We start from the raw sequence: 23,141 nt of genomic DNA, 5'->3' as shown, positions 1-23,141 counted from the left end.
TATCTGTCTATTGTCTTAGACTATAAATGGGCCATAAATAAACAGACATTCAGATTGTTTGTGTCATGGCTTCAGTTGGAAACAGCACGTTACACATGACAAGACTGTGTTGAAAGGTTTCCATCTCATTGTAATCTTTGGATGAACACAGTGAGCAAGCTGTCCTTCATGTACCGTTTGTGGAAATGTAACATAATTCTACAGATTTTTACGTATCCTTTTCTTGTGATTGAACAGCATAGTTGCCTCAGTCTTTGAAGTTTATTTGTGAGAGACAGCTGGAGATCCATCAGGCAGACCTCTGTGCAAACAGTCTCACAGGTTAAATTAACGGATAATCAGCTATTGACAAGCACTTGGCATACATTCAATTTCTTCCCCTAAAGGGACACAAACTAACAAACTGTGAGTGTGTGTGTGTGGTGTGTGTGTGTGTGTGTGTGGTGTGTGTGTGTGTGTGTGTGTGTGTGTGTGTGTGTGTTACAACATGCTTGTAACAATTTCATCATTCAATATTTAATAGCATTTTTATTTTAAATCTCCAAGTCAGAACCACTCAAATACATCCCAGCTGGTGAAAATCAAGTACATCAGTGGCTTCGGCTCAGTTGTTAAATGACACTTAAACTTGTCAAAGTAAAATAGATTGTTACTTCTCAGTTAAATGTTTTACACCACAAAACATTTAGAACTATTAATTGTGTGAGACATCACATACAGAACAGTCCATCTTATCAAAATCTGTTTATAGCAGGTTTAATTCATGAGTGTGTGTGTGTGTGTGTGTGTGTGTGGGGGGGGGGGGGGGGGGGGGGGGGTGATTTTTTACTGTAAACACAACAGTGTTTCCAAAGTACTTATTTTCAGATATTAATAGTAATGTTTTTTTTTCATATTTCCATTTTCTTTACTGTATCCACAATACAAGTGTTGTGTGACCATTACATATATAGATGCAATGCAAAATGTTACTTTGCTTTACAACACAGAACGTTCTGAAGAATATTCACTTTGATGAACAATGGCAGATAGTTATCCTTAGATAAAAAGGAGACATTTGGCATCAGGGAAGCCCTAAATGATGTCATACTGACAACATATCTAAACATTTTGACCAGTCTGGTTAACCTAGTGTCAAAGCAACTTCACTTTCACAGATGCAGTGTAACTAGGGTAAACTACTGCATGTGTGAGCTGTTTTGGCAGATGCACATTCAGCTCTGAGAACTTCAAAAGATTTTCCAAAAAAATGCCTCAAAGCATTTGCAATTTGTTTTTTACTTTTGAGTTAATATTTCAGCCCCACTGATCAATGTGAAACCCCAGAGTTAGAAAACATATAAGATATCCCACACAATTATTAATGTGGAAATTAATAAAGCATCAAGAAAGTTGTTGTAATCATTCATCATACATATTATACACTTTAAGAATTTTTAAGCTGTGACAAAACAACAAAGAGATATAAAAAAAAATACAAATAATGAGTTTTAGGATATTTAAACTTGAATGTAAAGTCAGTGGCACTCTTATCTGGCAGTACTGGCACTGATCCCTTATAAATCAAGGCCATTGCTAAAAAAAACTCTGAAATCAGGTCTAACATACTATTGGAGAAAAAGGTCAGAGCTAAGTAAAGCTCTAACCTCTGGACAGGTAAACTATTGGAGCTGATAAGCACAGGAGACCTTCACCTCCAGCAGACTATTTTAAGTTTTGGAGGTTATTCATCCCTCATTGTTTCTAATTTAGGCATGTTTGCAGTTTTGCAAACATACAAGATCCACTCAGGTTTCAAAAGGTCCAACATTGAACAACCCTTAGCCTTGAATGATGTCCTTTAAAAAAGAAAAATCAATAATAAGTTCAGGCTACTGGGTTATTTAACATGTCATATTCTAAAATGTTTTAAGATAAATCACTCGACACATAAAAGCAACAAATAATCTAGCAAACTTGAAACTTAACAATACTGGGTATTGAGTTATATTATTGTGACATAATTTAAAACAATAACAATAGCAGCAGTTAAACTGAGTTAAAGAGAAACAACATAAGGCACAAGTTCAGTGGTCAAACTTGAATCACAACAGAATTAGATCAAAATGATGTGGTAGCCCCAAAAATCATTATTCATAAATCCAATCCTACATTAAAAAATATTTTATTGTGATTATGTGGGGTATGTATTAAATAAAACAACATTATACTCTGTCATTATTTTTGTTACATTTTTGATACATTTGAGAAAAAAATCCATATTAATGTTTATAAAATCATGATAGAGCCTCTGTAGAAACAAATAATGACAAAATCTTCTATCCAAATATTTGTATTAGTTTTATTCAAGTTTATTATAGTTAACTCTAACTAATTAAAACACTAGTCAAATGTAATAAAACAAAAACTAGATGTTAGAAATAAAAGTTGACAACATTTTCATTGTGTACTTACAAAATAATGATTTTTACTGAGATGGTCAGTAAAATAAAATAAAAATATGCAGGATGTGCCTTCGGGTTTAGCCTTTGTCCGTGTTTATCACAATTATGAACCAGACACTGTTGCATATGTTTGCACTCAGATGTTATGTGATTGTGTGCTGGTATTATGATCCATATCATTACACAAAACTACAAACTAAGCACTGAAAGAAGCCAAAACTTCTCTGGAAACTTACTGAAATTAAACTAAATTTAAAAAGAAAAAGAAAAATATAAATAAAAATAAAAATGTATAACCGAATAAAATAAAAGATAATGGAAAATATAAAACTACATTACTTTGGGTCTATCCAAATGTTTTGCCAATCATTATATGTAAAAAATTTCTCTATGCAATAAAATTATATTTACATTTTATTTATTATATTATTATCATATATATTATATTATTTATTTATTTTATTGTATTTATATTTTCTTATGAGAAATTAGGTCGCACCAGTTTTATAACTTTGCCCAGAGGCTCTACCTCTTTGTGTGTATATGTGTGTGTGTATGTGTGTGTGTGTGCATGTTTGAACTTCTGAGACCAGATGGGGTGAGGTTGGAAAGGGGTGGGGACTGGGTTTTAGTGCATCCAGCCCCCTTCACCTGAGCATAAAAGCAGCGGATCGCTCAGTGGTACAACACACTTCACTCACTCTGCTCACACACACTGCGTGGACACACACTCACCAAACTCTAGAAACACACGCAAGCTAATTTTTTGTTAAGCCTGTGAAGATGCCTTGTGTCAGCGCTCGCCACCAGATGGTTAAGATGCCTTGTAGCTACGACTCGCTGGTTGATAAAGTCCTTGCGGTAAGATTGCTTTCTTTTCAGCAAGTTGTCTATGCTGTGATTGTTTTTTTGTTTTTTTTTTACTGTATCTGGGTTTCATGAAAATGATGTTTCACAACATGGATCGCCAACATGTGCCCAGTGTTTAAAATATGTGGTGTAAATTAGGGGGAAATGTTGTGTTGAGCGTCTCATCTCTCTCTTGAAGCAGGTTGAGCTGATCCTGTCAGAGCTCAGGCTGAATAAGGAAGACCTAAAAGAGATCATGAAGAGGCTGCAGCGCGAAATGGACAGAGGACTGCGTTTTAGAGACACATGAAGAGGCTAGCGTCAAAATGCTTCCAACTTATGTCTGCTCCACCCCTGAAGGATCAGGTAGGTCATGATTATTGAAAAACAGAATTGCCAGTTTTTATACAAAGTCTTGCTTATGCGAGCTTAGGTAAAGTTTAATGTACTGTTCAGCAGTGAAAGACGTGAATGTACTGTATGCATGGCGTTTTCTCTCGATAGAGGTTGGTGATTTCCTGGCTCTGGACCTGGGGGGCACAAATTTCCGTGTGATGCTTGTGAAAGTGGGCGAAGATGATGAGAGGAGCTTCAAGGTGGAGACAAAGAACCAAATGTACTCCATTCCTGAAGATGCCATGACGGGGACTGCTGAAATGGTTAGTAATGCTAGGAATAATTTTTTTACTCTCAATAAGTGGTGATTTTTCTTGCCCACCCTCTTGGGGGTCGTCTGTAACATTACAGTTTTGCATTGGAAACATATATATATTTTTTATGTCTGCAGCTATTTGACTACGTAGCAGAGTGTATGTCAGATTCTTGGACAAACACCATATCAAACACAAGAACTTCCTCTGGGTTTCACTTTCTCCTTTCCAGTACGACATGAGGACATTGACAAGGTGGGTGAAATGAAACGCATCATCCTTTCTACCAGAAAAAATCACTGTGTTTGCCAGACTTGTAGAAGCCTTTGTCTACAGTGCTGAATACATTTATTAGACCACCTACCATAAAAATGAGAAAACACAAATATTTTAGAAATTTGTCAGGAAGTTGTTTAAAACTAAACATTACTGAATTTGCTGACCTGAAGGGAATAAAGAGAGCAGCCGAAGAAGAATAAGACCGGTGGTGTTAGTTTAGAGCAGCTGTGGCTTAAACCTTACTTTGGGTTGTGAGCTAATAAATTTGTTAAGCACTGATAATAAAGGTCACACATTAAAGTTTAACCGTTTTTTTTTTTTTTTTTTTATCATCATAGGGAATCCTGCTTAACTGGACCAAAGGCTTCAAGGCTTCTGGTGCAGAAGGCAACAATGTTGTGGGTTTACTCAGAGATGCCATCAAGAGACGGGGGGTGAGTGAATGCATAATAATGACTTTTTCTTAAATTTTTTCTTAAAAAAATACAGCTGTATAAGTGTAATTAGACTTCTTACAGCGACTTTAAAGCCTTTTAATTTTGTATTGTCGCACAGGACATGGAGATGGATGTGGTAGCCATGGTGAACGACACAGTTGCCACCATGATCTCCTGCTATTACGAAGATCGCAGCTGTGAAGTTGGGATGATTGTTGGTAAGAAGTTGAAAACACAAACACGCGAGCAGACTGAAGGCTGACTCGTAAACAGACTCCTGAAGAAGTGAACAGTCCGTATAAGGTTTTGTGTGTTTGTTTTCTTGCCAGGCACCGGTTGTAATGCATGTTACATGGAAGAGATGAGGACTGTGGAACTGGTAGAAGGGGAGAAGGGCCGGATGTGTGTGAACACTGAGTGGGGGGCTTTTGGAGACAACGGAGAGCTAGAGGAGTTTAGACTGGAGTACGACAGAGTGGTGGACGAAGCCTCAATTAACCCCGGGCAGCAACTGTGAGTAAAAAAAAAAAATTTACGTTTAGTTCAAACATTGCAGATCACACAGCTCTTTCATTTTCAAATGGACACCGAATGCACGTGCAGTCAAGACTGCTGTTTGAGATGCTTAAAGTGGTGGGCATGTAGTGTAACTTTAGTCATTTACAACATCCAAGATGTTCCCTCCTTCACGGTCACGTGTTTTTTCTGAATTAATTATCCTTGTCTGGTAGTACTCGCCTGATCCTCACCTGAGCTCTCTGTGCAGTTGCTTAGTTACCACTTTTTTCCTCAGGATGTTGTTAAATGGCCAGAGCCCTCATACGTCAGTGGTTAGTTCAATGGCGGGAAGGTTAATCATCTATCTCTGCTTCTGCTTCTGCTTACCAGTAACTGTCAGCCTAATGGCTGTTTACCTTTTTTTTTTGCAGAGCCAACTGCTGAGCCTGGCCTCATTCAGCCTCTTTAGCTTTGACGTAGCCCTCCCCATCCATTCTCATTCTTTCCCAGCCCATAATAGTTGTTTGCTCATGTGTTTTATGACATATTTCTTCCTCATATTTCCTCACCTGTCCTATAAAATATTTTCCTGTTATTAAGGTTGTCTCTGCCTTCTTCTTTGTCCTGTGCCCTGCAGATATGAGAAGCTTATCAGCGGGAAGTACATGGGTGAACTGGTGAGGCTTGTTATGATGAAGCTGGTGAATGAAGACCTGCTGTTTAATGGTGAAGCTCAGAGCTGCTGAAGACACGTGGAAGCTTTGAGACACGCTACGTCTCACAGGTGGAGAGGTGAGCATCAGTGAATCCTAACCTGGGTTGAGAAAACACATTTTTAAAAGAAGCGTTGCCCATACAAATATGACAAAAGATCATATTTGATAAAACATGCAATCACTGCATCTGCATATGAATGAATGGAGGAAATAACAGATGTGGTGGTGACTGAAATACTTTATTAGGAGAAAATTACACAGCTATATAAGGAACATATTACGGTTGTTATTAGAATTGATGTATTTAGTGGAAAAGAAATAAAAGAACATTTATTTTCCGCATACTACATTTTATGCTTTGTGCCTCTACAACCTATATTTATATTTTATTTATTTTTTTCAGTGACACCGGGGACAGAAAAAAATCTTACAACATCCTGTCCTCACTGGGAGTTCTGCCCTCAGAGCTCGACTGTGACATTGTGCATCTGGTCTGTGAGAGTGTTTCCACTCGCTCTGCTCATATGTGCGCCGCAGGGCTCGCTGGCGTCATCAACCTGATGCGGGAGCGACGAACGCAGTGAGGAAGCCCTGAAAATCACAGTGGGAGTTGATGGATCTGTCTATAAGTTGCACCCCGTGGTAAGGAACGCTTTCTGTCTTAGACTTTTGAATAGTGTAGATTTTAGTTATCTGTGCCTTAGTATCTAAAGAAGTTAAATAATTAGATAGCTAACATTAAGGGAAGACAGTAAAACACAAGAGGAGGTGAGAGAGATGAAGATGGAACTGATTCTGACCAATTCCTTGTATGTCAGTTTCCGTGACAGGTTCCACCAAGTCGTCAGGGACCTCACTCCTCACTGTGAGATCACCTTCATCCAGTCAGAAGAGGGGAGCGGTCGTGAGCAGCTCTTATCTCAGCGGTGGCCTGTAAGATGGCAACAAATCTTAATTAAGGGCATTTATGCACTAATCGGTTTCCTGAATGGGCGATGGTGAAGAAAGCCTGAACTCCGATTGGAGAAATCCACAGATGTGCAGTTACCATGGCTGTTTGTAAGCAAACTGATCCCCTATTAGTGTAAGGTGTAAGGACAAGAATGCATCCAAACTCTTTTTGAACTCTTATTAGAAACTGTATGTGGTAGTATTAGGCCAGATTTTAGCAAATACATGATTTCTGAAATTTCTGAATGTTGTTGTCGAACATAAAAACAGAAGTTTACTGTGAGAGCTCATTTAACGTTCATGCTTCTCGTGTGTCACTTCCTGTTGGTTGAGTGACCTATTGATGATAATGTAATATAATACAGCTTACACTGGTTCATTGTACAACACAAGCATTTTGTAAATACTGCTGTAAATTATGACTCTAAATTAAATTCATTGCTTTGTTGTGTAATTCCTGTTGGTGAGCAATGAAATATGTCTTTGGTATTGTATATTTAAATATTATGTTTACAGCTTGTGTAACTCTGTTATCCAGTATTGTGTTTTTCTTTAAATGTGCTTTGGATGTGAATAAACTGTAACTGTACATTAAAAGTGCTTAATAAACAATTAAAGTTTATGTTTCCTTTCAGTAAGCAAGTCTGAATCATTTTAATAGCACAAAACACAACAAAACAACAAAACACAACAAACAATGCCAGTGCAAATCCAGATTTGTAATAGGCAGACAGTCACCCTAATGTCACATTCATGAAATAAAAGATATCAAGCATGAAAATAATATATTTTTTCCTGTAAATGCAGCAATTATTGTCAAAATTGACCCATAACATTGACAGATTATAAAAAGTTCTAGTATATGCAGTTCTATGCAGATGTTTTACTGTATACATTACACTGTATTGTCCTGAGAACTGAGGAAAAAAAAATAAAAGCATCTTTCAATTAAACTTTTTTGTGACCACTACAGAGGACATAAAGTCTCGGGAGGATAAGGATGAAAGTATTGGGGCATGTAGCCAGTCATGCAGTCTGCCTTTACAAACATTTGTGAAAGAATGCTACAAGTGCTGCAAGTTATTTAATAATATTTCTTCTCTCCTAAATATTCCATGATCAACGCTAAGTGGTATTACTGCAAAGTGGAAGCATCAGTAAGGGAGGGAGCAACAATAATGCAAAAACTGTGTGCTTGGGAACTTGATGGGGTGGGCTTCCAGGGCTGAGCAGCTGCTGTAGGTGTAATGTGTAGGTGGCTCACTACTACCTAAATTTTTATCCTTTATTTTAGGCAATAAGAGGACCAGAGTCCTGTTTGCATGACCCTGACAAAACCCTGGTCCTGACAGTACGGAGTCCCTGGGATTACTTAAAGAGAAAGAAGACAATAAGATAGCAACCTGCTGTACCTGCCAAGTACGTTTGGTTCTTAAAAGGTAATCACTCGCATAACTCACAGTTTAGAGTTATGCCAAATAGTCTGGATTTATGGTCATTTCACCAAGAAAATGTCCTGGCCTTTTTTAAAAAGAGGAGAAGAAGAAGGAAAAACAAACAAAACCTTTATTTCTTTTTTAGCTGTTTAATCTGTTACATTTTTTTAAATTTAAACATTTGTTAATAAAATGAGAATGAAACAGAATAAAAACAGAAACTTAATGATTCAAGAAAAAGAAAATCTTTAGTCCACATACAGTTTTGACAGACCCCTCGCTGTGCAGTGATATTCTATCATTTCTCTGTAAATGAATTGTGAGTATTTGTCCGACTTTGAATTTTTTTGACTGTCAAATGTCAGAAGCCACTTTGTCAGTCTCCTTTCCCCCTCTCTCTGTTCTTATCTCTATTTTCCAGCTCAGAGGAATCCTGCTTCACCGCTTATCAGGACCCTCAGCAGCGCACTGAAACAGCTATAACCATGTAAGGGTCCCGGCTGCCCAAGGCAGGCTATTATAGGAGAGTGAGAGATAAGATGGGCTATACATAAAATCCACCCTAGCATCATGCCCTGGCTGGAGTCCACCTTCATTCATTCAGACATGGTAAGGCAGTCACTGTTTTCAGTCTGTTTTTGGTGATCTTGAGCTGCTGTGTGTTTAAGAACAATCAATTATTGTGAAATTAGGAGTTTTGTTCAGTTCAGTGCACTTTCTATGACCATGTTTAAGAGTTAATTTTTTTTCATCTTCTCAGGCAAGCAAGAAGGCTTCCAACAGAGACAGAGGGGAGGACAGAAGTCCAGCTCAAATGTCTTTTCCATGTTTGAGCAGTCCCAGATCCAGGAGTTCAAGGAGGTAAAGTATTGTCTCGTGACTCCACTCCCCCTTTTTTTTATTTCTTATTTCCAATTCATATTTAACCCATTTTCCATTGCTAGTTAATGATGGAAAACGGGTTAAAATATTAAACTATGAGGCCACTCCAAAAGACTGAAAGTGGCCTCATATTGTATCACTGTTGTACAGTATCACTATTTAATGCAACAAAAAGTAAATGTATGTATAAGAATTATGAGTTAATTACATTAACTAACTTCAAAGCAAAAGCAAAGTTATCAAACATCAGTTTTCCCATCTAAAAATGAAATTATTTCATATTAACGGCTCCTCCTAAATCGTCTCATTAAAGGTCAATGCAGCAATGATTTACTTCTTTCTTCTGCAACAGAAATAATGTAGAAACCTCCCATCCATCCACCTTGTGGCTGGAGCCTAGCCCTCGGTGGTGTATTAGAATCTGATTTTAAAAAGCAATTTTATACTTAAGCCCTTTAATGAAATTGATAAAAACCTTTCATATAATTCAAAAATGTTTTTGCGTCACATTTTATTTGAAATATTCTTTGTTCTTCATGCTACAGGCGTTCGGCTGCATTGACCAAGACAGAGACGGTGTCATCAAAAAACAGGACCTGAAGGAGACTTATGCACAGCTGGGTACTTTCTTTATTTTCAACCTTTTTTCATTCACATATTTTTAAGCTGTAAAAAGTAGGTATGAATTGATATTAAATAAACTACAGTAAATGAAAGCCTGCTAATGTGCTGCATTTACTGAGCGTATATGTGTGTGTATTTTTGTGCACCAGGGAAGCTCAATGTCAAAGATGAAGAATTGGATGAAAATGTTGAATGAGGGAAAGGGTCCCATCAACTTTACTGTGTTTCTGGCTCTTTTTGGAGAGAAACTCAATGGTGAGTAATTTACAGATGCTCAGAGAAATCTTTGAAATGTCTGTGAGGTGCTTTCTGATGATGCGGGACAATATTTTTGTCTTCCTGCAGGTACTGATCCTGAGACACCATACTGGCAGCCTTCAAACCTTTTGACCCCAATGGGACAGGCTTTGTTAATAAGGATGAGTAAGATAATTTTGTTAATTAGCTTTCATGTTTCTCCATATGGGTTGTGGCATTATAGTATCTTATTTATCCTCTCCTTTAACATTCAGATTTAGACGATTACTCATGAACCAGGCTGATAAATTCACAGCCGAGGAGGTTGTGTTTTCCATTTTTATTATGACATACTCTCACAGAACTTTAAGATATTTTTCAGTTGACAGATTTCCTCTTCATAAATCTACAGGTGGACCAGGCCTTTTGCTCTCGCTCCCATAGACCCAACTGAACATTGATTACAAGTCTCTCTGCTACATCATTACACATGGAGATGAGAAGGAAGAATCATGAAAGGGACAGCTGCGTGAAGGCATCTCACAAAGTTCAGCTAAACCTGTCAAAATGTCTGATTCACTCCACCTCACACTCCTGCAAAGCCTTTTGGAACTTTCTCATTTGTTTCTAAGTTACTAAGAATAAAGTTATGGCGTCCTCAAAAATTTCCTTATTGATCACAAATGCTCATTTTGTTCAATTCTGTGATTCCAAAAGAAATAAATCTCCTGCACATTGAAAAGGTCAGTAAAGGCAGGTACATGTTTTGTTATTCCACAAATTACATTAAAATATGTTTTTACATAAGAAGAGATAACTGCCAGGATTAAAAGCTATTTTTGTCATTATATGCGGGAACAAAAACCAAAAGCAAGATTTTATTGTGTCTGATGCAACAAAAATCACCAAAATAACCAAAATTTTTAAAGTAAAATGGGAATTAAAAAGCAAACAAATAAACAAACAAACAAATCCCCCCAGAAAACCATGACAGACAGGGAAAAAATAAGAAGAAAGACACAGAAATAAACTAGGCTCCAGGAGAGGGAAACAAAAGACATCTTCACATAGGACACATGGAAGACTGGGCTATATACATATACCCACAGAGGGCTGATCAGGGATAGAAACAGGAGACAACAGGTGAATCAGGGGGAGAGCAGACAGGAAGCAAAGCTAACCTTCAAAGTAAAATGGAGGGGAAAAAATAAGAGACATCAAAACTAACACTGGACGAGGAAACACGGAGGACCAAGACAGAAACATGAAGATAAGAGGAAGGTAGGCACAGGCAAGAACACTGTGGAGACCTCTGCCATCTGTTACTTAGACGTTGCGGAGTTGGTTATTGGTGTGTTCTAATTTCTGTTCAAATTTTGTAGACCTGCAATCAACTTCCAGTATTTTTATAACCGATTCGATGTTGTGTTTACTGACCCACTGTCACCACCTCACAAAAAATAAATAAATAAAATAAAAATCACTCTCATAAAGTAATAAGACTTGAATAAGTTTTTCAAAGTTGTGTCAGTTTAATAGGACTTGCTGGGTTTTTAAACCTAATAACACCCATATAAACAGACTCACTTTCTTGGTTGGTATAGAGCAGATGCCCCTGATTGGACACAGTTTCAGCCACAATTACTGCAGTTCCATTCTTTTAAGGGTACAGTTGTCATGGATACAACAACAAATGGCCACAGAAACTCCAGAGCCACATTTTGTTACCCACACATTAGCCAGTCTACGAGAGGACAAGGAGCATGTGAAGCCCTGAAAGGCAAGCTCCTCTTTCAACAACTGCATCTGCAGCAGCATGTTTGCATCCAGATGACTGAGAGTTTTGTTTTTCTCAAAGTTTTTCTGTGGTTCTGTGGACAAAGATGCCAATTGCATCTGGAGCTGAAGGCAGGGTGGATGTAGGCATAGACACAAGCGTAACATGGACACCACAAGGACTGAAAAAGAGAACAAAACCTACCAACAAAAAATGTGACTCCTATCTGCAAAGGTGAGATTACTAAATATGACTGGAACTTTTGGAATGATCTTGATTAATGATGTTTTTAGCCTTGCAAGTACTCAGATCATTAGATAAAATCGTGATTTCTCTGAACCACTGTGAAATTGTGTTATTTTTTAAACACAAATAAAAAGCAGCGCTGTATAGTACTAATATGTTTTGGCTGTGAAATATCAGCCGCATTCACAAAGAAACGTCTGCCTTACGAATGAAAATCCTGCATTTTACTGCTGGTTATATTTGGCAATAACAGTGATTGCATGTTTATGATATCCAGCTGGCTCATGTTAGAGGCAAGGCTGCTCTTAATGCAATAACTGCTGCATTAAACTATGCTGTGGACCTGTTGGCTTTTATTGCTAAGAGATAAAGGCACCCTAATTTAACTTGGCCCATTTGAATCAACAGCGACCTGTTTGTCATCTGAACTGTGCAGAAGGAGACACAGATGTTTGACACTAATCCCACTCATAAATATTTCACCATCGCGTTTGTTTTTCCAAGCTGGGTCACTAAAAGAAGAGACGAGAAGTCATGAAAGCTGTGAAATACTGGCTGTATTTACAGTTAGGTCCTTCAGTATTTGGACAGCGACACGATTTTTGTAGTTTTGCTTCTGTACCCCACCACAGAGGATTTTAAATCAAACAATCAAGGTGAGGATGAAGACTTTCAGGTTTAATTCGAGAGTTCAAAAAAAACTTGTCCCCTATTTTCAGAGGTTCAAAATTAGTTGGACAACTGTTTTTGTTACTTGGCTGAAAATCCTTTGCAGTCAATGACTGCCTGAAGTCTAGAACCCATGGGTATCTCCAAATGCTGTTTCCTCCCTTGAGATGCTCTGTGACTCTTTTACTGCACTCCTCTTCAGCTGGTGGTTGTTTGTGGGTCTTACTGCCTTCAGTTTTGCATTTAGCAAGTGAAAAGCTGCTCAGCTGGGTTGTGATCAGCTGACTGACTTGCCCCTTGATGAATATCACATTTCTTTGCTTTGAGACACTCTTGCATTGCCTTTGCTTTGTGTCATTATGCACTTGCACTGTGAAGTGCTGTCAGATCAGTTTTGCAGCATCTGATTCATTTGGAGCCTATAGGGCGAGTGGCAGGGTACACCCTATACAAGTCACCAGCCTAACAGACAACCATTCACACTCACATTCATACCTATGGGCAATTTAGAATTGCCAGTTAACCTAACCCCCACTAACTGCATGTCTTTGGACTGTGGGGGGAAACTGGAGTACCTGGAGAAAACCCACGCAGACATGGGGAGAACATGCAAACTCCACATAGAAAGGCCCGACCCAAGGTGGATTCGAACCCAGACCTTTTAGCTGTGAGGCAATGGTAACCACCACACCAACCTGCTGCCCATTCATTTTAAAAATGCTCCAGATTGTCCAATTACCTTTCAGTGTCTGAAAATGAGGACTACGTCTAAAACTGGCTGTAATTCCTAACACTTCATGCAATAAGTAATTTTTTAACCCCTTGAATAAAAAAATGTTCTTGTCCAAATATCTATGGACCCGACTATAAAACACACAAGTAATCCCTCTCCTTAAAATGTAGATTAATTAATCTCTGTAGTTTCATGGCTATGATGTTCTCTTGTCAATAATACTTGCAGATATCAGGAACTCAAACAACAAAGGAGTAAAAGTAACTTGGTGCAGGTGAGTACTTTCATCGGTTGAAGGCTGACTGGTTTAGAGATTGTGAGTCACAGTTTCATTCATTTAAGTCACACTTGTTTTTAAGCAGAGCACGCAGGACAACACAGATCCCAGCGATCGTGAGAATGATGGTGAGATTGCTGATAACTTGACAAACATATTGAAAATTCAACATTCAAAAACTGACCTTAAAACAAATGTTTCTCCAATCTGCTTTAAGGGCCCAAAGAGGAACACGCAGAGAAAACTGGAAGCAGTAAAGATGAAATCTCAGGAAAAGTACCCAATGAGGAGCCGTCTAAAAAGTCTGTTCTGTGCCTAATACTGTGAAGCAGTTACATCTTATACTGTCATTTAATGAATGGACCGTCACGCACAACAACATTAACATCCATTATTCAAGTGTCAAACTCCTCTGCTTCTTTTGTTGCTGTGGGGGGAAAAAAAAGCAGAAGAGGTCAAATTTCCCTTTTGAATAACAAATACTATCAGTGCTGAACTCAAATGTGTTTATTTGTGCAAGTTGTCCTTTGAGAACTATGAGACACATTTTGGTGTTTATCAGTGTTAATTATTTTGCAGTATAACATGGCGAGATCTGAAGGGATTTGTACAGGACAACATCAACATTTTTCTTATATAATCGTACAATGGGCAATTTGCAATTTGTAAACAAAACACACACACACACAGACACACACACACACACACACACACACACACACACGGAACACATTTAAGTCAACCGGCTGTAAAAATAGATACATTCAGGAAGTCAGGTTGTCAAACCAGCATCTCATCTACAAACACACATTTCACGTCAGTGCACACTTTGCTCAGTGGTTTGGGGGCCACTTAAATATGCTCTTTGTTTCTCATCTACTAGAACATTAAGTTGATCTGAAATGTTGCAAATGTTACCCAGCACAGGTTTATCAGAAATCTAAATGATCATGTTAGCACGGCTGAGAACTGTTAAAGAAGCAGTTCACTTGGTTAGCTGAGTGTCTGAAGCCTTTGTTGCATTTTAGTTCTTTAAAAAAATGATCATGAAACTTGCCACAGTAGGCTTCTTCTGAGAAATGAAAGCTAATCCACGTCAAACTGCCTAAAACAACAACAACAAAAAAAATCGTACAACAGTGTTTACTACTCCCTTCACAACTCAACATAATCTTTCACTTTTGTGTACAATTAAGGAACAGTGCCAGCTGAGGAATCCGTTCACAGCTGTGAATTGGTGCACCCATTTCCTATTCTGTGATTTATTTGTAATCATCAATCAGCCCTTTGATATGATGAACTTGCATTACCTAAAATAATGTGCCACTGGAATACTACAGTAATAGCTGCTGAGAAAATGCACCTGTCTTTTCTTAAACAAACAACAAACAAACAAACAAACAAACAAACAAACAAAAAAAGACTCCCCCCCCCCCCCAAAAAAAACCCCAAAAAACTATGAAATGCTAAAATGACCCCAAACCTTTGTTGTGATATATGTTAAACAGCAGTAAACACAGAGAGCTTTCCTTTTTCAGTTCCTCAAAATGTATTGCACTTGTGTTATCTGTGAATCACTGAGACTTCCCCCGTTTTAGCTGTACCTAAGTTTCACAGTGTTTGAGGAAGTATCGCTGTAGTGTATTCCCAGTCAGGTACAGGCAGAGTGAAAACACTGGAGAAGCGTGGTGTTTTTCCAGTAGATATGCTCCAACACAAGTCAAGGGCTTGTTTACTGGCCTGACTGAGGATCTCAGTCGCTGTTGCTGCTGCTGTCATCTCTCACCACCACGCTGCTGTACTTCTTCTGCTGCTGCTCTTTGAATGTCTCTTTCACTTTTGCTCTCTTCAGGCCTCCATCCCTGCGCACAGACAGGACAAAATGACTATTTGACCTCATACGTTGGCCTGTATGATAAATACCAGAGCATTCATTTTCATGAGTTTTATTTTTAGCATTCAGAGAAAGAACTGCGTGTTTCTCAGTTCCTCTTGGAAAATAAAAAATATATATATACATATTTGCATTAAGTTAGAATCCCTTTAAAAGGCACAAGGCCAGAGCTTACCACTGTAGATCTACGAGTCCTCCCTGGTGAGCAATGGCTGACTTCACTCTGTTGGCAAACTGGACTGCATCTTCACCCTCCTGATATTTTTGAAAAAACAAAAACCTCAGTCTATTGTGATGCTGTGGGTACATATATCTGTTTATTATGAGGACTAAAGGCAGTTTTAGTATAAAAACTTACATAGGTGGGGATAAGAGTAGGTTTAGGTAAGTTAGACAAGTAGGAGTTAAGCTTTAAGTCACAAGAAAAATAATATGATCAAAGTTAATGCCCTCTAAAGTCTATGTGCACGTGTGGATGAATAGTTTTATAGAGACATTCATGAAGCCTGTGCACACTTGCTTCCACACATGTCATACACACCTGTTGGTGCATGGCTGGCAGGTACCAGACGTTGCATACAAGGGCCCAGCTAGTCATCATCCTCAGCAGGTAACTGACCATGCTGTACTTGGAGCTGTTCCAGAAAGCATCTCCAAACTTTGGGTCATACTAGAAAATGTTTAAAAAGCAAAGACATGCAGTAAAGAGCACAATCGTGTGACCCAGACTGCATAAAAACATATGGAGGGTGGATGATAGGCAGGGCTGGAGTACCTTAATGGCTACTGGGTATATTGTTGCTCCAATTTCAAAACTTCCCTTTTTAAACATCATGACAGATGTGTTGTTGATACAAGTTCCTAAAGAATCACAGCTCAGTGGTCAGATTGCCATCAAACACTGAACTAAAAGAACATTAACTCAATTTTTTAAAAAATCTTTCTGCATGGTCACACTTACCCTCTGGAAATATCAATATGGGAAGCTTTGTTTTGTCATTCACATGATCTCTCAACCTGAAAGGTAATGGATACAACATTTGGAATGAGTGTCTTATTGAGGATGGGTTACAGTAAAGAATCTGGAATCCAAACTGCACTGGTCCGGCATCATCTCTCCAAAACATACTCACCCTTGTTTGTAATAGTAACGAGTTCCTGAAGCCAAGAAAATGTCAAACTTTCTGTGCACCACAGCAACCACAGAAGGGAAAATGCAAGCGAGAAAAGCAAGAACTGACAAGCCGAGAGAGAGAGACACGTGTTCAAGTGAGGAAGTAGAACACTGACCTTTTGGTCACTAGATGGCGATCTTTCATCTCTGACCTTTCAACCCAGACATGAGGACAGGACCTCACCATGGCTCTCTGAACAACTCCCATCAGACCACCATGGACCTGACCCACCTAGGGAAAACATTATATTAAAAAAATGTGAATGACAAGTCACAATTTGTAATAATAATAATAAAAACTTTATATGTAAAACTCCAAATAAGTTGATTTGTGGATGGTTTCTTCACCATAGCATAACAGCCATCGTTGCACAGAATCACAATGTCGATCGGGGAAGTGTGATTGGCAACACAGATTCCTCCTTTTTTGGGTTTATTTTCCCTGTGGTCGAGGTGACAAGAATGAACTCAAAAACATAAGATAAAACTAATCTTTTTTTAAAGAATGGTGCATAATGGGAAAGCTTAGGTACCTGTTGTGATAGCGGATAGTGGCAGAGAGTCCTCGAGCACAGATTCTGTAGCACATCACATGGACCCATTCACTAAGCCAGAACTTTATCCTACAAATAAATATTCACAAGGACAATGGAGCACAGTTGAGAAAAAGTTGAGTCATTTCCACTGTAGTGTTTTTTCTAATGTAAGTGATATAAAAAGAAAATGTTAGGAATACTTATGTTTATAATCACCTCCAATTTGGAAGCATTCCAACTGCAGATGTTCCTATTACCAACCAGCTCAGGCCAATAATGGTCAGTGTTATCCTGGAGAAAGATTAGGTCAGAAAGAGTCAGAAGTTTTTATTTAAACTTTACAGAAATATAAAGTTACTGAATTGAAGAAGTACCAGAGGCCAGCTGTCAAATGACTGGAAAATATGCTCCAAATGTAACGTTATTCACTGACGGTAAACCTCACTTATTATAGATGCACATTCACTTTGTCAGTGCATCGCTTACTTACTGGGAAACTCACATGCGAAACTGAAACTGTGCAAGCTATGTAAAAAAAATTAATTTTAATTTACAGATTTTATATTTCTGACATGTTCACAACATAAACTTCTCCCTCTCATACAGCTTGCATTTTTTACCCAGTAGGCTTTAAACTCAGCTCATTTTTTTAAACACAACAAAGGACACAGTGAGCCTTGACTCAGTCCTTTACATTACTCCTATCTGGAGGGCAGTGTTAATTTGGGATGAGCGGACTCTGTGCAGTATTTGTATACCTGAGGGGAGCAAGGATGCAGTATCTCACAATGATGCCAAGACCGTAGACCAGCGTCAGCTTCAGACTTATGTACTGGAAATCATTGTTGGTACGTGTCAGTAAGTTCCAGGATACCAGCTCCTCAGAAGTGAACCGCTGGGTCACCTGATTTCAAAATTAAAAGAAGGTAAAAAGCAGACAAGCATAACTAAAACATATTAATTTGAGACGTAAAGCCGAGGTTTGCAGATGTTTTAATAAATGAAAATTTACCTCATCATCAACAATACTCTCAATCCCACGTCGGGTAAAATAGAAACAATCACTGAGTGTGAAATCGCCACCCACTGGCGGTTTGGGGCGACTTTGTCTAAGTTCCTCCAGCTCTTTCTCCATTGATCCATTTTCCCTTTGGATGAGCCCTGACACACACACACACACACACACACACACACACACACACACACACACACACACACACACACACACACACACACACACACACACAGTAATGAAATCAAACTAGCTGACAGGAGTCTTTATCTTAGTAGCAATCTGGTAGATAAGTCGGCCTTGCCACATCTCTTCAGACAGTGATTAAACTGAGAGAAAAATCAAAGTTCAATCAGGAATATTTTTCTTGGAAGGGCCTTATGTGCTGCACTTTGAAAATATACATTTAAAAATAAAAACCAACAATTTCAAAGAATGAACCCATTAAGATAAGATTAAAAAGTCTGTAAAAAGGACAACAATGACCCTGCATCCTCTCAGTGTCACGTGGCACAACAAGCAGTCATGTAATACAGTCACTGATAAGATACTCGATCTACAGTTCTCATCACAGGAGGGACTTGGTGAGAAAAATCACCTTAAATAACCAAATGTCCCACCTGAGACGCGTCCTTACACCTTTTCACCTCGCAGTCGCGTGCAGTCTTCGATAATAAAGGTTATACTGAACAGACTGTAAGCCAAACAGGTCTGAGAGCAGTTTTAAAGACAGCCTCAGCTTGAACCCCACATTATCTGATATCTCAGCAGGCAAAGTCCAGAACCTCGACTAACACACTCTGTATTCAGCATTCAGTCAAAACGGTCCGAACAATGTCTGACCTCTCTGTTCGTTAGGCAGTTTTACTTCTTGTACACTTTGTTCATGTTAAAAATGTACTGCTGACACTTTGAACTTTGAAGAGACCACATTTGCTGACCAAACCGTCTTTATATGCTAAAGCAGGGGAAACCAACCCGTGCAGCTTAGTGATTAATAACGAGCTGAGTTATTGCATCTTGTGAGATAAGACAAAGTTCCCACAGCAACTTCACTTTGTTACCTATCATAAATGTTCCTAAGTTAACTGAGCCTCGGTGCCACAGAGAGACTTTTCGGTGCAGAATTAGCTGTCTTACGGAGGAAAAAAAACCCATTTCAACTGGCTACATGACAGAGTTATTGCTCCCTGAGTATTTTATATGTATGCAGAAAAAACATTGGCCACTATAAAGGTAAATCAGTCTCGTTTTTAAAATGTGGCCATATTGTTGCAACATGCCTGCACAGACTTGTGATCAAGTATCTGATGAAATCTCATATTGCAGCAGGTACATAGCTTTCCCTAAACCCAAAGTTTCACAATAAAGGATATGACATCAACTTATCTTAAAAAGAGTGCCCCTGAAACAAGCATCTATTTTCTTTAGATTTACCAATCATTTTTTTCTACTTACCATTAGATGAGGAGGGCTTGAGTGTTCTTTCATCTGAATTTGCCTTCTGCATATTCAGAGTGGCCCACTGTGGAGGGGAACAGACAGGATATATTCATGGCCAAGAATTAAAGTTTCGGCATAGCTTAAAGCATGTCTATCTATGAGGGACATAAAAAAGACCTCAGTACCTCCAAAGTTTTGACCAGGATGTTCATGTAGGTCTCGGAAATGCCCAGCGAGAATCCAAACATGGCTGGAATCATGATGAGGCTGATTATGAGGTACAGCCAAATCTTCAGTGCCCAAAGGGCACCTGCCCAGAAATCATCCATCTCCAGTTATTCCCTGAGGTAAACAAGAGCAGCCCTGTGGCTCAGCTGTAGGTGGGGAGAGAGAGAAAAAAGATATTTTATTTCACTTTTCAGACAATTTGGCAACATATAATAATAACGAGGGGGTAACACAACTAAAACACTGAAACACTCCAGTTAATTACATTAAAATCAGGTCACACTACACTTCACAGGTACACACTGACCCCGCGAACAAAAACAGTGACGATCAATATCACGTAACCCGTCCAGTATAAACAAATCCACAGACCACGGCAGAGCTCCGCTCTACTCTGACTACACAACTACATTCATCCTGTTAGTTTTCTAGCGGAGCTGTTTTCAAATTGAACCAGCTGGACTTACCTGTCAAACTTCAGTCCATTTCCCTTCCTACTACAGATCATTTGAGACTCCACACACAGCCAACACGCCCATTTACTAACCAGAACAAAGTTCACGACCTACAGCGCCTTCCGGTGGTCATAGAAATAAGTGCAGATCGGTGGCTTTAGGGTAGAGCCAAAAAAAAAGTCTTTAGACACTATTAAAAAAAAGAGAGAGAGATTTAAAGGTTTGATTATATTTAATAGGTAACCCCTTTTATCAAAACTAGACCAAATTAATGGGGTTACTGTTTAAGTCAAAGTTAAGGATCACACATAGAAAGCTCTTTTTTTGGAGACGTGATATTTCTGGATGAGTCTGAGCCAGGGGAAGCACTCAAAGGTTAAGTTAAAGCATGAAAGTGGGAACTATTTCTTATAATGCTGAACCTGTATTTACTAGTGCTACCACAGACTCCTTTGTTCTTCTATATTTGCTCAGCAGCCTAATAACGTATATATCATGCAAAAAAGAAAAAAAGGGGGAAAAAGGAACTAGTTTGTAATTTCACTTTTAAAATTTCAATTTAACCATTTAACTAGGTTCTATAAAGCTGACCAAACTGACTGCGGCATTAAGGGATTCAGTAATATTAATAAAAAGCTTCAGACAACTCACCACAACACAGGGAAGCCTTAATAAGGAATTTGGCAACAGTCTCTGTGTGGCAGAGCCTCCCTCTCTGACCTAAAACTAACAAAAGGTTCTGATTATTTTCCAGGTTCAGACATTTCACAGTCTGTTGCTCATTACTGTAACAGGGGACTTAAGGGGGGCAGTTTGGGTAACGTCTCTGGGCATGATAAGAGGGTGATTCATTATGGGGCTGAACCCCATCCAGAGAGCTTTCCACACCTCAGTGTGGAAACTTTGCAAAGACGAATTTTCAAAAGAAAGCTGGCTACAGTAAAACACAGATATTTTTCCATAAGATGGTGCAAGTCATCACTAAAATTTAGTCTCCTTAAAAGTGTAAAAATTTTGACTGATGACACTGTTTATTGTTAATAAATAAATCAAACTGCTTAGGCCTGAGATTCCAGATGTGTAGAGAAACTCCAGTCAACAACACACTGCCCTTTAATGGGTGTGTTAGTTCCAGTAAGGCTGTGTGTTAGTTCTTTATTGTAAGGCTCAACACAGACAGCCCACTACTTATTTCCAGTTGGTTTTACTGGGTCCTGTCAGGGGACCTCCACAGTGGCACCCATTAGGGTTGTTGTTGTTGTTGTTGTTGGTTGGGGTTAAACTGTCGTATATGGAATATTCTGAATGCTATCAATTGTTTGCTGATTTATTTTTCTCAAGACCCAAGAGAGAAAATCTTCTGTCTCTTCTTACTTTATACTTAGATGGAAAAAAAAAACTATGTATTAATGTTTAAAAGTCACTCCCCCATTACCCAGCTAGGAGATGTCTGTGGTAGGTCCATAAGTCTTCTTTTGTACTTTAGCTACATAAATAAAAAAGATAAACACTGACCAAATCAGATGAGTTCACTTTAAAAAATGTTTTTTTTTAATTTATTCACAAACCTTTAAGACAGATACATGTGCACAACACCACGCCTGTAAGATTTGTAAAAAGGAGGAACTCCCAAGAAGCTGCTTGCCTCTCTCTGCATGTCCTATGGCCAAAGGCAACCCGGGTGGCAATGTGTCATGTCTCAGTAATCTATTAGTCACACATAAGTCTTCAGGGATACATATTAGACACCACAGCAGTATGTGGTAAGTAGTGTGACTTTAAGGCCCTGAGAGGATATACCAAAGTCCTTCAAGTGCCTCATGTCCTTTAGGCCTCAGAAAAGCTAAAACTATAATAAAATGTATCTGAGGATAAATTCCTTGAATTCAGTACATCCTGCACACAAAAATCTAGCTAATATAAACCAAAAAAGAATATATCTGCGAGCCAAGCAGTTCAGAGGACACTGTAGCCACTGCAAAGTGATCTAATCATAATAAAAGCAAGGCTAGAAGAATCCATCCATCCACCCATAAGTGGAAGGCTAGAAAGACTGAGAGAAAAAAAATCCTACTGTAAATGTAACATTGCAAAGAAATTTCGCATTGCTAAAAGTTTCTTATTACGCTGTACTTGGCACCATAAACCTATTAGGAAGCTGTACAAATGTAGTGAGGGAAAAGGTAATTTTCGTATAGAGGTATAATCCAGCGACACCTCTTTAATGTTGAGGAGTCGCCATTTACTGGTCACCAGAAAGAAGGCAATCCGTACTGTCCCCTACTTTTATATAGACTCTGAGTTTTAAGAGTGGAGAAGGGCAAAGTAATTATTAATTCATCTGTCATTCATTCATTCCATTTTAATGCCCCATTGGGCCGAAAAACAAAATCTTTGGCACACAGCTTGACAGTGGAGTTACCCCGCTCCTGGTCCCGATTGGCTAATCCGTCATCCTTCACCATGCCCACTCATTGACACGTGTTTTTGTTTGTTTGTTTGTTTGTTTTGTTTTTTAAAATAAGAAACCACCTTTTGACTCGACAGTACCAGACCACTCAACCTAGTGAGGTGGGCAGTTGGCTGGAAGGGTCGGGACCCTTTTAATATCATAAGTATTGCACCGTGTTACCCGTTTGTTAGCAGGCTTATTGATATTAGTAATATTATCATGGAGCTAATATTGCTCCCATA

At 38.7% G+C, this 23,141-nt stretch overlaps 3 protein-coding genes across 4 annotated transcripts; 2 read left to right on the top strand and 1 right to left on the bottom strand.

The window, feature by feature from the left end:
- Positions 1-3,119: 3,119 nt before the first annotated feature.
- gck (glucokinase (hexokinase 4)) lies at positions 3,120-7,462 on the top strand. The gene is given in 16 exon segments (XM_030737808.1): positions 3,120-3,305; positions 3,496-3,588; positions 3,590-3,659; positions 3,798-3,952; positions 4,081-4,108; positions 4,111-4,140; positions 4,143-4,198; positions 4,561-4,656; positions 4,778-4,877; positions 4,989-5,172; positions 5,795-5,886; positions 5,889-5,949; positions 6,277-6,457; positions 6,459-6,512; positions 6,587-6,588; positions 6,692-7,462. Coding segments are annotated over 16 exon segments (1,464 nt in total). The 5' UTR covers positions 3,120-3,227; the 3' UTR covers positions 6,876-7,462.
- A 1,350-nt stretch (positions 7,463-8,812) lies between these two features.
- Positions 8,813-11,445, top strand: myl7 (myosin, light chain 7, regulatory). The gene is given in 9 exon segments (XM_030737807.1): positions 8,813-8,869; positions 9,021-9,121; positions 9,688-9,763; positions 9,916-9,947; positions 9,949-10,021; positions 10,112-10,123; positions 10,126-10,189; positions 10,279-10,327; positions 10,416-11,445. Coding segments are annotated over 8 exon segments (384 nt in total). The 5' UTR covers positions 8,813-8,869; positions 9,021-9,085; the 3' UTR covers positions 10,458-11,445.
- Positions 11,446-15,159: 3,714 nt separating this feature from the next.
- agpat9l (1-acylglycerol-3-phosphate O-acyltransferase 9, like) lies at positions 15,160-20,535 on the bottom strand. 2 transcript variants are annotated; one of them, XM_030737737.1, is made up of 14 exons: positions 20,460-20,535; positions 19,950-20,138; positions 19,780-19,846; positions 18,322-18,470; positions 18,068-18,213; positions 17,526-17,600; positions 17,307-17,396; positions 17,122-17,215; positions 16,890-17,005; positions 16,561-16,616; positions 16,375-16,460; positions 16,141-16,269; positions 15,775-15,854; positions 15,160-15,567 (listed from the first exon to the last, which is right to left on the bottom strand). In XM_030737737.1, the coding sequence occupies exons 2-14, from the start codon at positions 20,091-20,093 to the stop codon at positions 15,459-15,461; spliced, it is 1,341 nt and encodes a 446-aa protein (XP_030593597.1). In that variant the 5' UTR covers positions 20,094-20,138; positions 20,460-20,535; the 3' UTR covers positions 15,160-15,458. The 2 variants fall into 2 exon arrangements, with proteins under 2 accessions (XP_030593597.1, XP_030593598.1); XM_030737738.1 differs by lacking the exon at positions 20,460-20,535 and adding an exon at positions 20,300-20,439.
- Positions 20,536-23,141: the final 2,606 nt, after the last annotated feature.

Source organism: Archocentrus centrarchus, chromosome 9 (assembly GCF_007364275.1).
Source record: "Archocentrus centrarchus isolate MPI-CPG fArcCen1 chromosome 9, fArcCen1, whole genome shotgun sequence".
NCBI classification, from domain to species: Eukaryota; Metazoa; Chordata; class Actinopteri; order Cichliformes; family Cichlidae; genus Archocentrus; species Archocentrus centrarchus.
Note: the sequence above shows the minus strand (reverse complement) of the source record. Positions and strands in the feature narration are given on the sequence as shown.